The sequence below is a fragment of the Portunus trituberculatus genome, chromosome 9, assembly GCF_017591435.1.
Source record: "Portunus trituberculatus isolate SZX2019 chromosome 9, ASM1759143v1, whole genome shotgun sequence".
In the NCBI taxonomy this organism is placed as follows: domain Eukaryota; kingdom Metazoa; phylum Arthropoda; class Malacostraca; order Decapoda; family Portunidae; genus Portunus; species Portunus trituberculatus.
The window spans coordinates 657501-670000 of NC_059263.1; the positions used below are offsets into that span (position 1 = coordinate 657501).

Consider the following 12500-nt stretch of genomic DNA (forward strand, 5'->3'; position numbering starts at 1 on the left):
GCCAGTGCCCTTGTAATGTAAAAAAAAAAAAAAAAAAAAAAGAGGTAATGCTGAGAGGGAGACTGACGGATGAACAGGGAGAAAGGTAGACGCAGGAAGAGACAGTCAAACAAAGATAGATAGGAAGGTAGATGGAGATAAGCAAAATAGATAGAAATTAAAGAAAAACACACACACAAAAAAAAATAAGCACAAATAAGATAGGACATAAAGACAGATAGACAGACAGACAGACACAGAAAGACAAGACATACACACTGACAGACGGATATGGCAACTTTTACCCTTTCACAACGAGACACAAGAAAATAATTAGCAACATTTATACACCTATTAGAGATTAACAGTTCCATTACAGACAGCTGGATGGCAATGTGACAGAGAACGTGTCTGTCTGTCTGTCTGTCTGTCTATCTGTCTGTCAGTTTGTCTTAGCTTTTTGTCTGTCTGTCTGTTTATTCATCTGTCTGTCTTCCTGCATGCCTCTCTTTCTTTCTGTCATTCTGTCTATCTTCCTGTCTGTCTGTCTATTTGTCTATCTGTCTGTTTTCCTGCCTCTCTCTCTTTGTCATTCTGTCTATCTTCCTGTCTGTCTGTCTGATTTCCTGCCTCTCTGTCTGTCTATCTGTGCTATAGTTTGTCTGCCTGTCTATCTGTCTGCCCGTCTGTCTGTCTGTTCCAAGTGATTCATTACCCAAAGTATAAAAAACAGAGGTTGACAAGACAAGACTAACAAAATCAAACCAGCGTGACGTTTGGCCGAGGCTGTATGGACAAGGGAAGGAGGGAGTGTGAGGGTGATTAAGGTGAGATGTGGCAGGTAAAGGGTTAAATCTGCCTTACCTGTGTAGCTTGAGTCCCAGCTGGTAACCGAGGAGGGTCCCGTGGGTGGTGTTCGGGTGAGGGGGATCCCAGGTGACTCGCAGGGCGCTGGAGGATACTGGGACCACCTGAGAGAGAGAGAGAGAGAGAGAGAGAGAGAGAGAGAGAGAGAGAGAGAGAGAGAGAGAGAGAGTAAATTGGAATAATGTTGCGTCTATTTGCTTTAGTCTGTTTAGTTTGTGATATAATTTGATGATAATTATATTACTTGATTATCGTGGCCGTGTGTGTGTGTGTGTGTGTGTGTGTGTGTGTGTGTGTGTGTGTGTGTGTGTGTGTGTGTGTGTGTGTGTGTGTGCGCTGTTTTTCTGTCTGCCTGTCCATCTCACTCTCTTTCTGTCTGTATTTGCTTGTCGTGTGTGTGTGTGTGTGTGTGTGTGTGTGTGTGTGTGTGTGTGTGTGTGTGTGTGTGTGTGTGTGTGTGTGTGTGTGTGTGCCCCTCCCCCCCCGGCCAGCCTGCCACTGACCTTCACGTTCTGGGGTGGGGCAGAGGGCGCCTCCTCGTGCGTGGCGTCATTGAGGGGCGGGGAGCCTCTGCCACGCCCCACGCTGTTGACGGCTGCCACGCTGACGGTGTAGCGAGTGGCGGGGGTCAGGCCGCCCACCACCGCCCGCACCTCCTGGCCCCGCACCCGCTCCTCCCGCCCACCACTCGACCCTAGGGAAAAATAAAGGAGGTTATGTATACATGGAAGTAGATCAGGAAAGAGGGAAATAAATAGATAGATAGATAGATAGATAGATAGAGAGAGAGAGAGATAGATAGACAGACATGTATAAAAGTAGATAGATTGTTATATGTAAAGGAAAATGTTATGTAATGTTATGTATACAGGGAAGTAGATCAGATAGGAGGAAAATAGATAGATAGATAGATAGATAGATACGATAAAAAACACACTTAACCACTTCAGAACACAGCCAAAACACAATGAGACCTTCAAACTACAAGTAAAGAAAAAAGAAAAATGGTAATAGGATAAAAAAATAAATTACTCCAAACACAGACAGTCACCACTCACCAATTACTCCAAACACAGACAGTCACCACCCACCAATTACTCCAAACACAGACAGTCACCACACACCAATTACTCCAAACACACAGTCACCACCCACCAATTACTCCAAACATAAACAGTCACCACTCACCAATTACTCCAAACACAGACAGTCACCACTCACCAATTACTCCAAACACAGACAGTCACCAGTCACCAATTACTCCAAACACAGACAGTCACTACACACCAGCAGGAAGAGGTTTAACGGTGATGACATAAGCAGTGATGGGGGCATTCGAGTCCTCAGGTGGCGTCCAGGTAACAAGCAGGTGACGTGACCCTCGCTCCTCGACCCGTACTGCTGAGGGAGGCGCCGGCACATCTGTAGAGAGAGAGAGGAAGAAAAGGAGGAGAGTTAGTAAAGTGAAATGTGGGAAAAGAGAGAAAGTCAGCGGAAGAACTTGTTGGAAGGAGCAGAGTAAGAAGTAAGATGATGTTGAGATATTTAGTTGAACAGACACCCTCATCACTCAAGTAAGAAGATGCAAACAGGATCAGGGAAGCGCCGATAAAGGTTCCAGAAGTACACCTGATCTGACCTGAAGGGAACGCAGATAAGGGAACGGTTGTGAAAATAAATAGATAAGATGATATGCACTGATATGTAAGTAGGATGAATAAGATATTAACCACTTCAATACTAGGACACGTTTTTTACCTTGAGATTTGTGTACGATTAGACCATTTTATTGACATCAGGAAGGATCAATGGCGGTTAGAAGATTAATACTAATATCTCTTTATTAAGCATTTCACATACATAATAACACATATATGGGTCAGTTTGTGTTAGAGGGAAAGAATGCTTTAGGAAATAACTCACTAAATTTTTAATGGCCACAGTCTTCACTATTTTAATCCCACACACGAGTTTCTGAAGCTGTATAATATCACCAAATAGTAACCAGAATGAATAAGGAAACTCGTCATGGTACTGAAAGGGTTGGCAAAAGGTTCTAGAGAAAGAAGGAAGCGTTGATCAAAGAATAAAGGCGACAAATACAGTTGTTAAAATAAATAGATACAGGTTGTAGAAAAGAGGAAAGCAAGTTAATGAAGTGACGAAGGGGAAAGATAAGTAGATAAAGGGTGACTTAGATATTAATAAAGGCTTCTAGAGAAAGGAGGGAAAGAGTGTTGATAAAGTGATGAAGACGAGAGATAAGAGAATGAAGATGGAAGATACAAGAAAAGAAAGAGAGAAAAAGATAGAGATGAGAAAAAAAGAAGTAATACAAGACAAATAAATACACAAAAAATAAGAAAGAGAGAACAAAAAAAATAGGACAAGAAACAAGTGATAGAAAAAAAAAACAAAGATGGAAGAAAGAAAGAAAAAAAAAAAAGATAAAGACAAAGATGAAGAAAAGGAGGAAAACAAAACAAAACAAAACAAAACAAGAAAAACAAAACAAAAACACAAAAGGCAACAAGTCAAAGGATAAGACAACAGGAAGATAAGATGAACCCAAACACACACTAAGACAACACCACCACCACCACCACCACCACCACCACCACCTGCTTGAATCTTCCACCTCGGTCGACTAATGAAATCTCTCCGGTCACCTCAGACAGCTTAGCAAGGTGAGACGGACCAACAGGTGTGTCACGCTTAGGATTATGACACACACACACACACACACACACACACACACACACACACACACATACACACACCACGGAGATGCAGGTGAGGTAAACGCAAGGAAGCATCTCTGTGTGTGTGTGTGTGTGTGTGTGTGTGTGTGTGTGTGTGTGTGTGTGTGTGTCCGTTCCCTTGACCTTTCCTGTCTTATGTTTGCGACACTCCTCAAACCCCGCCTCCTCCTCCTCCTCCTCCTCCTCCTCCTCCTCCTCCTGCACTTCCTTCCACGAATCTTACGCCTTGACACAGTTTCATCTTAATCTCCTTACCCTTCCACTCGCGCGCGCACACACACACACACACACACAAAGGGATAGTACATTGCAGTAGTAGTAGTAGTAGTAGTAGTAGTAGTAGTAGTAGTAGTAGTAGTAATGATAGTAGAGGTGGTTGTGGAATATAGTAAGTATGATTAGACAGTTTGATTGACATTAGGAAGGGTTTAAGAAAGTCAGATTATTTAGAAACGCTTTATTTTTTCACGACTATTTTCCAAGGCCACAGAGACGATTAGCGGGGTATTCAAGAGTGTTTCTCCTGTTATCAACGTAGAAATCTTGTCACTCTGCCTCTAGAACCGTAAAATCACCTTAAAAAACTCGTGTAAACTTAGATAAACTCTTCAAACAATGGAGGTGAAGTACAGAAATGTTTAAAAATACGAACACAAAAGACTAATGGCCAGGGTCTTCACTATTGCAATCCTTCACGTAAGTTTCTGAACCTCTATAGAATCAGAAGAGTAAATGAAATACATAAAAAAAAAAAAAAACGCGTCATGGTGCTGAAGGGGTTAAGAGGCACCGCGAGGGATGAATGATAAGGTAAATTTGAAGGGAATATTGTAAGGAAAGCTGCAAGGAACCATATCTAAGGGCACCAGTTCTCCCATGAAGCCTGTCTCTATCACTTCCTCTTATCATTCTTATCAGTATATGTATCTAACCTAACCTAACCTCTTCAGTACTGGGACGCATTTTTACCTTGACTTTAGGGCGTGATTAAACGATTTTATTGACATTAGGAAGCGTCTATGGAGGTCAGAAGATTAATGGCCACAGTCTTCACTATTCTAACCCCTTCAGTACTGGGACGCATTTTTACCTTGATATTTGTGTACGATTAAATGGTTTTATTAACATTAGGAAGCGTCTATGGAGGTCAGAAGATTAATGGCCACAGTCTTCACTATTCTAACCCCTTCAGTACTGGGACGCATTTTTACCTTGAGATTTGTGTACGATTAAACGATTTTATTAACATTAGGAAGCATCTATGGAGGTCAGAAGATTAATGGCCACTGCCTTCACTATTTTAACCCCTTCAGTACTGGGACGCATTTTTACCTTGAGATTTGTGTACTACTAGACCATTTTATTGACATTAGGAAGGGTCTATGGAGGTCAGAAGATTAATGGCCACAGTCTTCACTATTTCAATCCCCACACGAGTTTCTGAAGCTGTATAAAATCGCTAAATAGTAAGCAGAATTAATATGGAAAAGGACCATGGTACTGAAAGGGTTAAAAGACTTCTATTAGGCGTCCTCTTAACATACGCCTCTTTAAAGAATGTCAATTTGGCAAGGTTTAGCCTCGCTTCTTAAGGAATAACCCTCATCCTGGCATCCTTTTACTCATTCTTCTTTGTACCTATTCTAGTAAAGCTGTGGAGGAGGAGGAGGAGGAGCAGGAGAAGGAGGAGGAGGAGGAGGAGGAGGAGGAGGAGGAGGAGGAGGAGGAGGAGGAGGAGGAGGAAAGGAGAAAAAAAGACTAAGAAGGAAAAGGAGGAAGAAGGAAGAGTAGAACACACACACACACACACACACACACACACACACACACACACACTCTCTCTCACACACACTCTCTCTCTCTCTCTCTCTCTCATAAAACACACCTACACACTTTCCTTCCAACCCTTACACTCTTATACCTAACCCCCATCGCCACACACACACACACACACACACACACACACAGCAACCCTTCCCTTACCTTGCACTAGTAGGTGAAGGCGCGAGGTCCGAGTACCGTGGGTGTTGGAGGCTGTGCAGGTGAAGGTGCCGGAATCTGAGAGTCTAGCGTCTTGTATAAGCAGTTCCCCCTCCTTACCGCTGCTCCGCCCACTGCCGTCATCTGTCCCCGTCCCCTCGCGCACTGACACCTGGTACCTGAGTGTTAATTGGAGGTATACACATAAGTTACCTTGTTTTTCTCTCGTTTTTCTCTTTTTTTCGTGTATAAAAGTTGGATTTATTGTTTTTTGTTTTTTTTTCTCGTTTTTCTCTTTTTTTCGTGTATAAAAAGTTGGATTTATTGTTTTTTGTGTTTTTTTCTCGTTTTTCTCTCTTTTTCGTGTATAAAAGTTGGATTTATTTTGTTTTTTGTTTTTTTTCGTTTTTCTCTTTTTCGTGTATAAAAGTTGGATTTATTTTGTTTTTTTGTTTTTTTCTCGTTTTTCTCTCTTTTTCGTGTATAAAAAGTTGGGTTTATTTTGTTTTTTTTGTTTTTCTCTCGTTTTTCTCTTTTTTTCGTGTATAAAAGTTGGATTTATTGTTTTTTGTTTTTTTTCTCGTTTTTCTCTCTTTTTCGTGTATAAAAAGTTGGATTTATTTTGTTTTTTTGTTTTTTTTTCTCGTTTTTCTCTCTTTTTCGTGTATAAAAGTTGGATTAATTTTGTTTTTTCCCGTTTTTCTAATTTTTCGTGTATAAACGTTGGATTTATTTAGTTTTTTGTTATTTCTCGTTTTTCTCTCTTTTTCGTGTATAAAAAGTTGTATTTATTTATTTTTTTTTGGTTTTTAGAAGTTTTTCACTCATTTTTCGTGTATAAAAGTTGGATTTATTTTGTTTTTTAGAAGTTTTTTCTAATTTTTCGTGTATAAAAGTTGGATTTATTTTATTTTTTTGTTATTTCTCGTTTTTCTCTCATTTTCGTGTATAAAAAGTTGGATTTATTTTATTTTTTTGTTATTTCTCGTTTTTCTCTCATTTTCGTGTATAAAAAGTTCGATATATTTAATTTTTTTGGTTTTTAGAAGATTTTATTTTCGTTTTAAAGAAGTCGGTAGTTTTTTTTTTAATATTTCTTTTGTATTCACGTAGAATTTTTTTTTCTATTCGTTGTAGTAGTGGGAGTGGTAGTAGTAGTAGTAGTGGTGGTAGTAGTAAAAGATTGTATTAGTAGTATTAGTATTAGTATCAGTTAGCTTGTATTCTTCCTTTATCTACACACAAAAAAAAGTAAAAAAAATAAAACACACACACACACACACACACAGACAAGGCGTACCTGGGGATAGGCGGTAGCGGGGCGGCATCTCTGGTCCAGGTAAGGGTGAGAGGGTCGTCACCGTGGGCGTGGCAGGTGAGTGTGGCAATAGCGCCCACTCTCACCTGCTGGCGCTGCTCTGACTCCACAAACCACGGCGGCTCTGATGGTAAGGAGTGACTGAATGAGAGAGAGAGAGAGAGAGGGGGGGGAAGAAGATGCCGGAGGTTGAGCAAGTGAGAGAGAGGGAGGGGAGGAAGGGAGGAGGGAGACAGAGAGCGAGGGAGGAAAGGGGAGAGGGGTGTTATTGAGTGTGTGAGAGGGAGAGGAGGTGGGGGTCGTGAGTGAGGGAGAGGAGGAGGAGGGAGAGAGAGAGAGAGAGGAGAGAGAGAGAGAGAGAGAGAGAGAGAGGATTCTTGAGTGAGTGAGACTGGGAGAGTGGTATTGAGTGACTGAATGCGTGGATTGACTGGCTATTTAACTGACTGACTGACTGACTGAACTGACCAACTGACTGACTGACTGACTGACTGACTGACTAATTAACTGACCAACTGATTAACTGACTGACTGACTGACTGACTGACTGACTGACTGACTGACTGACTGACTGATTAACCTGTATGTAAACTTTTCCCTGTCAAACCAAAGAAAGTCAACACATTTTTTCCTTTCTTATATTTCTTTCTTTCTTTATTTAATCAATGGGGGCGGGGGAGGCGGCAGGGCAGGAAAAAAACTAACCCTACATATATAAGAAATCCCAATGCAATGCCGGTCACAGTACAATCAAAACCACTAAAAAATCTCGGACCACCACCACCACCACCACCACCGCCATCATCATCATCATCAGCTTACAACAGATCCACCTTTATTTCACTTCCTATTTCAACAATCAAGCAAAACTGATCGCCAAAGGATTCCTGGGCGCCCATGCCACCCACTAACACCATAACAGTACACAAAGACCTCTTGAATCATCGATAAAAATACACGCCCGAACAGGGACTCGAACCCTGGACCGTTAGGTTAAAAGCCTAACGCTCTACCGACTGAGCTATCCGGGCCTGCTGCTTGTTCCGCGCTCCCGTCACCAGACTCCAACACTACTACTGCTGCACATGCTGTTAATAACTACTACTATTATTACTACTGATACTACTACTACTACTACTACTACTACTACTACTACTACTATTATTCTATCATAGTTGCTGCTGCTGCTACTACGACTACTACTATTACCAATACTACTACTTCTACTACTACTACTACTACTACTACTACTACTGTTTGATGCTGTTAAGATCAGGAATGTACTGAATAATAGAGGATAAAGAAGAAGAAGAAGCTAATTTATGAATAAAACAAACAAATAATGACAAATAAATCAATGACGACGATAATAATAATAATAATAATAATAATAATAATAAAAATACATAATAATGATAATAACAATAATAATAATATAATAATAATAATAATAATAATAATAATAATAATAATAATAATAATAAATAATAATAATAATAATAATAATAATAATAATAATAATAATAATAATAATAATAATAATAATAATAATAATAATAATACTACTACTACTACTACTACTACTACTACTACTACTACTACTACTAAAGTTAATAATAATGCAACTCAAGAAAGTGACATAGAAACAGTTGCGACAGAATCAGCTGAGTAAATAAACCAAACAATGTTAGAAAACCTCCAACAACAAACAACACAAAACAAAACAAACCAAAGTATGCAGAGAGAGAGAGAGAGAGAGAGAGAGAGAGAGAGAGAGAGAGAGAGAGAGAGAGGTAGAGGGCAGACAATGAGGTGTGTCTAGCAGCACAATGGTGGTGGTGGTGGTGGTGGCTGCACCTCCTGTGTGTACATTGATGAAGTTTCAATGTGAGTGACAAGACACACTGGTATCGCTGCACTGACAGTGTGTGTGTGTGTGTGTGTGTGTGTGTGTGTGTGTGTGTGTGTGTGTGTGTGTGTGTGTGTGTGTGGTTGTAGTGAGAGGTGAATAACATTTGTGTATTGTTGTGAGTGGAAAGATTATTGAGGAGGTTGTAATAAGAGCAGAGCGTTTGAGAATACTGTACTAGTTATAGTGTTGTATTGTTGAGATATGGAGAGTGACAGACCTGACCTGACCTAATCTAACCTATCCTATCCTAACCTAACGCTTCCTAAGCTAAGGTGAGCTGGTGTAGAGACTGAGTGTCAGAGCCACTCCAGGCACACGTGGTACACGAGTAGCGTGAAGGCCATGGCCTGCCCGCACTGGAGCAGGCTGACCACTAGGCAGGAACCACACAGGCGGCCCCCGCCCCCACCCCTGCCACCCCGTGGGGCCTCCTTCCCCTGCTTACAGGGGGACGGCATGGAAGGCTGCAAGACAACGCCCTCCCGTCCCCTCACAGATGACCTCCCACGGGGCTCTCCCCTCCTGTGGCGGAGCTGGGCCTGGGGAGCGGCCCACCTCTCGCCATCCCCGAGGTCACGGTGTACGAACCTCCGGGGTCAGGCTGGCCACGGCCTCGCCAGCCTGAGGAGTGTGGCCCCTTTTCTGCCAGGGCCGGGCCTGGGGAGGACACTTTCAGAGAGCTGCACGACTGACCCATTCCTTCAATTCCTTCTTTTATTTCCTTCAAACTGATACATAATAAAATGTTTCCTCAGACCAGTTTTGTCCAAACGTGTTCAAACAAGATGGCGCCCTCACTCACTCACCGACAGACAAAGACTGGCAGACACTCACTCACTCATTCACTCACCCACCCACCCACCCACTCACTCACTCACTCAGTCACTCAGTCACTCACTCACTCACTCACTCACTCACTCACCCACCCACCCACTCACTCACTCACTCACTCACCCACCCACCCACCCACTCACTCACTCACTCACTCACTCAGTCACAATCACTCAATGACAGACAGACTGACAGAGTGGTCAAGGGGACGGAATGGAAGGCTGCAAAACATCGACCTCCGTCCCCCCCCGGCCAGAGTGACTGACTGACTGTGTGTGTGTGTGTGTGAGAGAGAGAGAGAGAGAGAGAGAGAGAGAGAGAGAGAGAGAGAGAGAGAGAGAGAGAGAGAGAGAGAGAGAATGATGATACAGCACAAACAAGGAACAGAATGAAGAGGAGAGGAGAAAAACAGAGACAGTGTAATAACGAACCAAGACGAAGGAGGGAAGGAAATAAAGGTGACAAGAGACAAGGCAATAAACGAAGGATAGAAAGAAGGAAGGAAGGAAGGAAGGAAGGAAGGGATGAAGGAGGGAAGGAAGAAATGAAAGGAAAGGGGAGGAGACAATAATTATGATATGTGAGGGAGGAAAACATGAAGAGATGAGAGAGAGAGAGAGAGAGAGAGAGAGAGAGAGAGAGAGAGAGAGAGAGAGAGAGAGAGAGAGAGAGAGAGAGAGAGGATGAAGATGAGTAATAACTTCATATAGAGAAAGAAAGAAAAATAAACTAAAAACAGAAAGCTCAAAGGACACACACACACACACACACACACACACACACACACACACACACACACACACACACACACACGCACACACACACACACACGTCTCTTGCCCCTCTAATATAGACCAACACATGAAGAAAAAACGAAGAGCAAGGGGAAAAGAGAGAGAGAGAGAGAGAGAGAGAGAGAGAGAGAGAGAGAGAGAGAGAGAGAATACTACATACCTCCATCTCCATCTTTCCACACTGCCTCTCACCCCTCTTTCTCTCTCTCTCTCTCTAAATAAATAAATAAATGAAATAATAAAATAAATGATAAAATAAATAAAATACAAATAAATAATGATAAAAATAAGTTAGCGACATGGAAGAAGTAAGCATGAACAATCCAGGCGTGACTCACCATTCACGGTCAGGTTAACCAGTTTGGACACCACGGGAAGCACGCCGTTGTCCGCCTCGCACAGGTACCGCCCCTCGTGGCTCCTGGACGCCCGAGCCACCCACAGAGTACCGTTGCTCCACTGCTCCAGCCCGCCAGCGCCCACCTTGCCGCCCTCACCCACGCGCACAAACTCTCCTGAAGCTGCGGGAGGAGGAACAACATTTAGTCATTAAAGAAGAAATCACTTGAAAACCTTTGTTACTTCACCAGGACTGTTTTCAAAGGCTGTTTTCTCATTCATATTGTAGAAATTTTGTTAATCTTTCTCGTTCGTATTCCAGAAATCTTGTTAATCTTTCTGGTTCACATTGTAGAAATCTTGTTAATCTGTCACTAGAACCATAAAAACACGCTAGAAACCCACGTCACCTCACTAGAACTATTTTTAAATTGTCATTTCACGTTCATAATGCAGAAAACTTGTTAATCTGTCACTAACATAACATAAATAATAGGATAACAACGGGCCACCAGGGCCCATCTAGGTTATCCTGTATCAGTCGCACAGCGACCTCGTCATCAGTACTTAAAGATACACTTACAAGTACACAATACATTATATACTAATTCTAAATATTTGGCCCATTAACAGGGCTAAGTCCTGCAGCGAATTCCTCTACAATTTGTGGTCCCCATACATGGGGATCATGTCTTGTTTAACTATAGTAAATTTCTTATAAAACTATCATGCAGCGCTATACATAATTATAAATCTAATAAATTTAAGTGCTTATCTAATCTGTTTTAAACATTGTCAAACTAGTGCTATTTACAACCGTCTCTGGCAATGCATTCCAGAAGTCTACCACCCTATGACTAAAGAAATATTTTCTTATATCTAACCTGCAGCCTTGCTTTCTAATCTTCCTGCCATGATTTCTAGTCCTACTTCCCTCCTCTAAGGTAAAGAAAGATCTCACATCTATGTAGTTTGTATCTGAGAACATTTTAAATAACTCTATCATATCCCCTCTTATACATCTCCTCTCAAATGAAAACATGTTTAATTCCTTTAATCTATCTCTATACTCCTGACTCTAACTAGAACCATAAAAACACGTTTAGAAACCCACTAGAACTATTTTTGAACTGTCATTCCACGTTCATAATAAACGTTTTTTTTTTATATATAGAACCGTCAAAAAGAACTAAAAAAAAAAAAAAAAAAAAAAACATCCTCGTCACACTCCACCCAGTAGAGAGAGAAGCTTTGGCAAGTAGTGGAGGAGCAGAAGAGAAGTGTTTCAAAATAGTCGAGTTGAGTTCCGTTTCACTGCATTTCGTTCCCGCGTCTCGTCTCGTCTGGTTTCGCTACACTGGGGTTCGGAAGTTCGAATCTTTCCGCGTATCGCTTTTTCTCGACTCATTCGCTAGTTCTTCGGTTCTCTTTCCTCCCACAAGTCGTGTTATTTTTAGCTTAGTTTCTTTTCTCTAACCTGGATCTCTCTCTCTCTCTCTCTCTCTCTCTCTCTCTCTCTCTCTAAGTTGCTTCGTGTTTTTATTTCATCACTCTTTCTTGTATTTTTCCTTCTTTGTCTTTGCTCTCTCTCTCTCTCTCTCTCTCTCTCTCTCTCTCTCTGTTGGTGTGAAGGGAAAGAAGTGTGTGTGTGTGTGTGTGTGTGTGTGTGTGTGTGTGTGTGTTCTAGTAAAGATTAATATTGCCATCACTTCATTCTC

The 12500-nt window shown here is 41.7% G+C and overlaps 1 protein-coding gene and 1 non-coding gene across 2 annotated transcripts in view; both read right to left on the reverse strand.

Moving 5' to 3' along the window:
• Positions 1–12500, reverse strand: part of LOC123501450 (Down syndrome cell adhesion molecule-like protein Dscam2) — a 132429-nt gene that overhangs the window by 7588 nt on the left and 112341 nt on the right. Inside the window, exons 15-20 of the mRNA XM_045250280.1 lie at positions 10782–10964; positions 6889–7030; positions 5592–5767; positions 2134–2268; positions 1350–1540; positions 844–950 (exon numbers count right to left, since the gene is read on the reverse strand). Coding sequence (XP_045106215.1) covers positions 844–950; positions 1350–1540; positions 2134–2268; positions 5592–5767; positions 6889–7030; positions 10782–10964 — 934 coding nt within the window. The remainder of the gene's footprint in view (positions 1–843; positions 951–1349; positions 1541–2133; positions 2269–5591; positions 5768–6888; positions 7031–10781; positions 10965–12500) is intronic.
• Positions 7865–7937, reverse strand: Trnak-uuu. Its single transcript has one exon. It is a non-coding gene; the product is annotated as a tRNA-Lys (tRNA).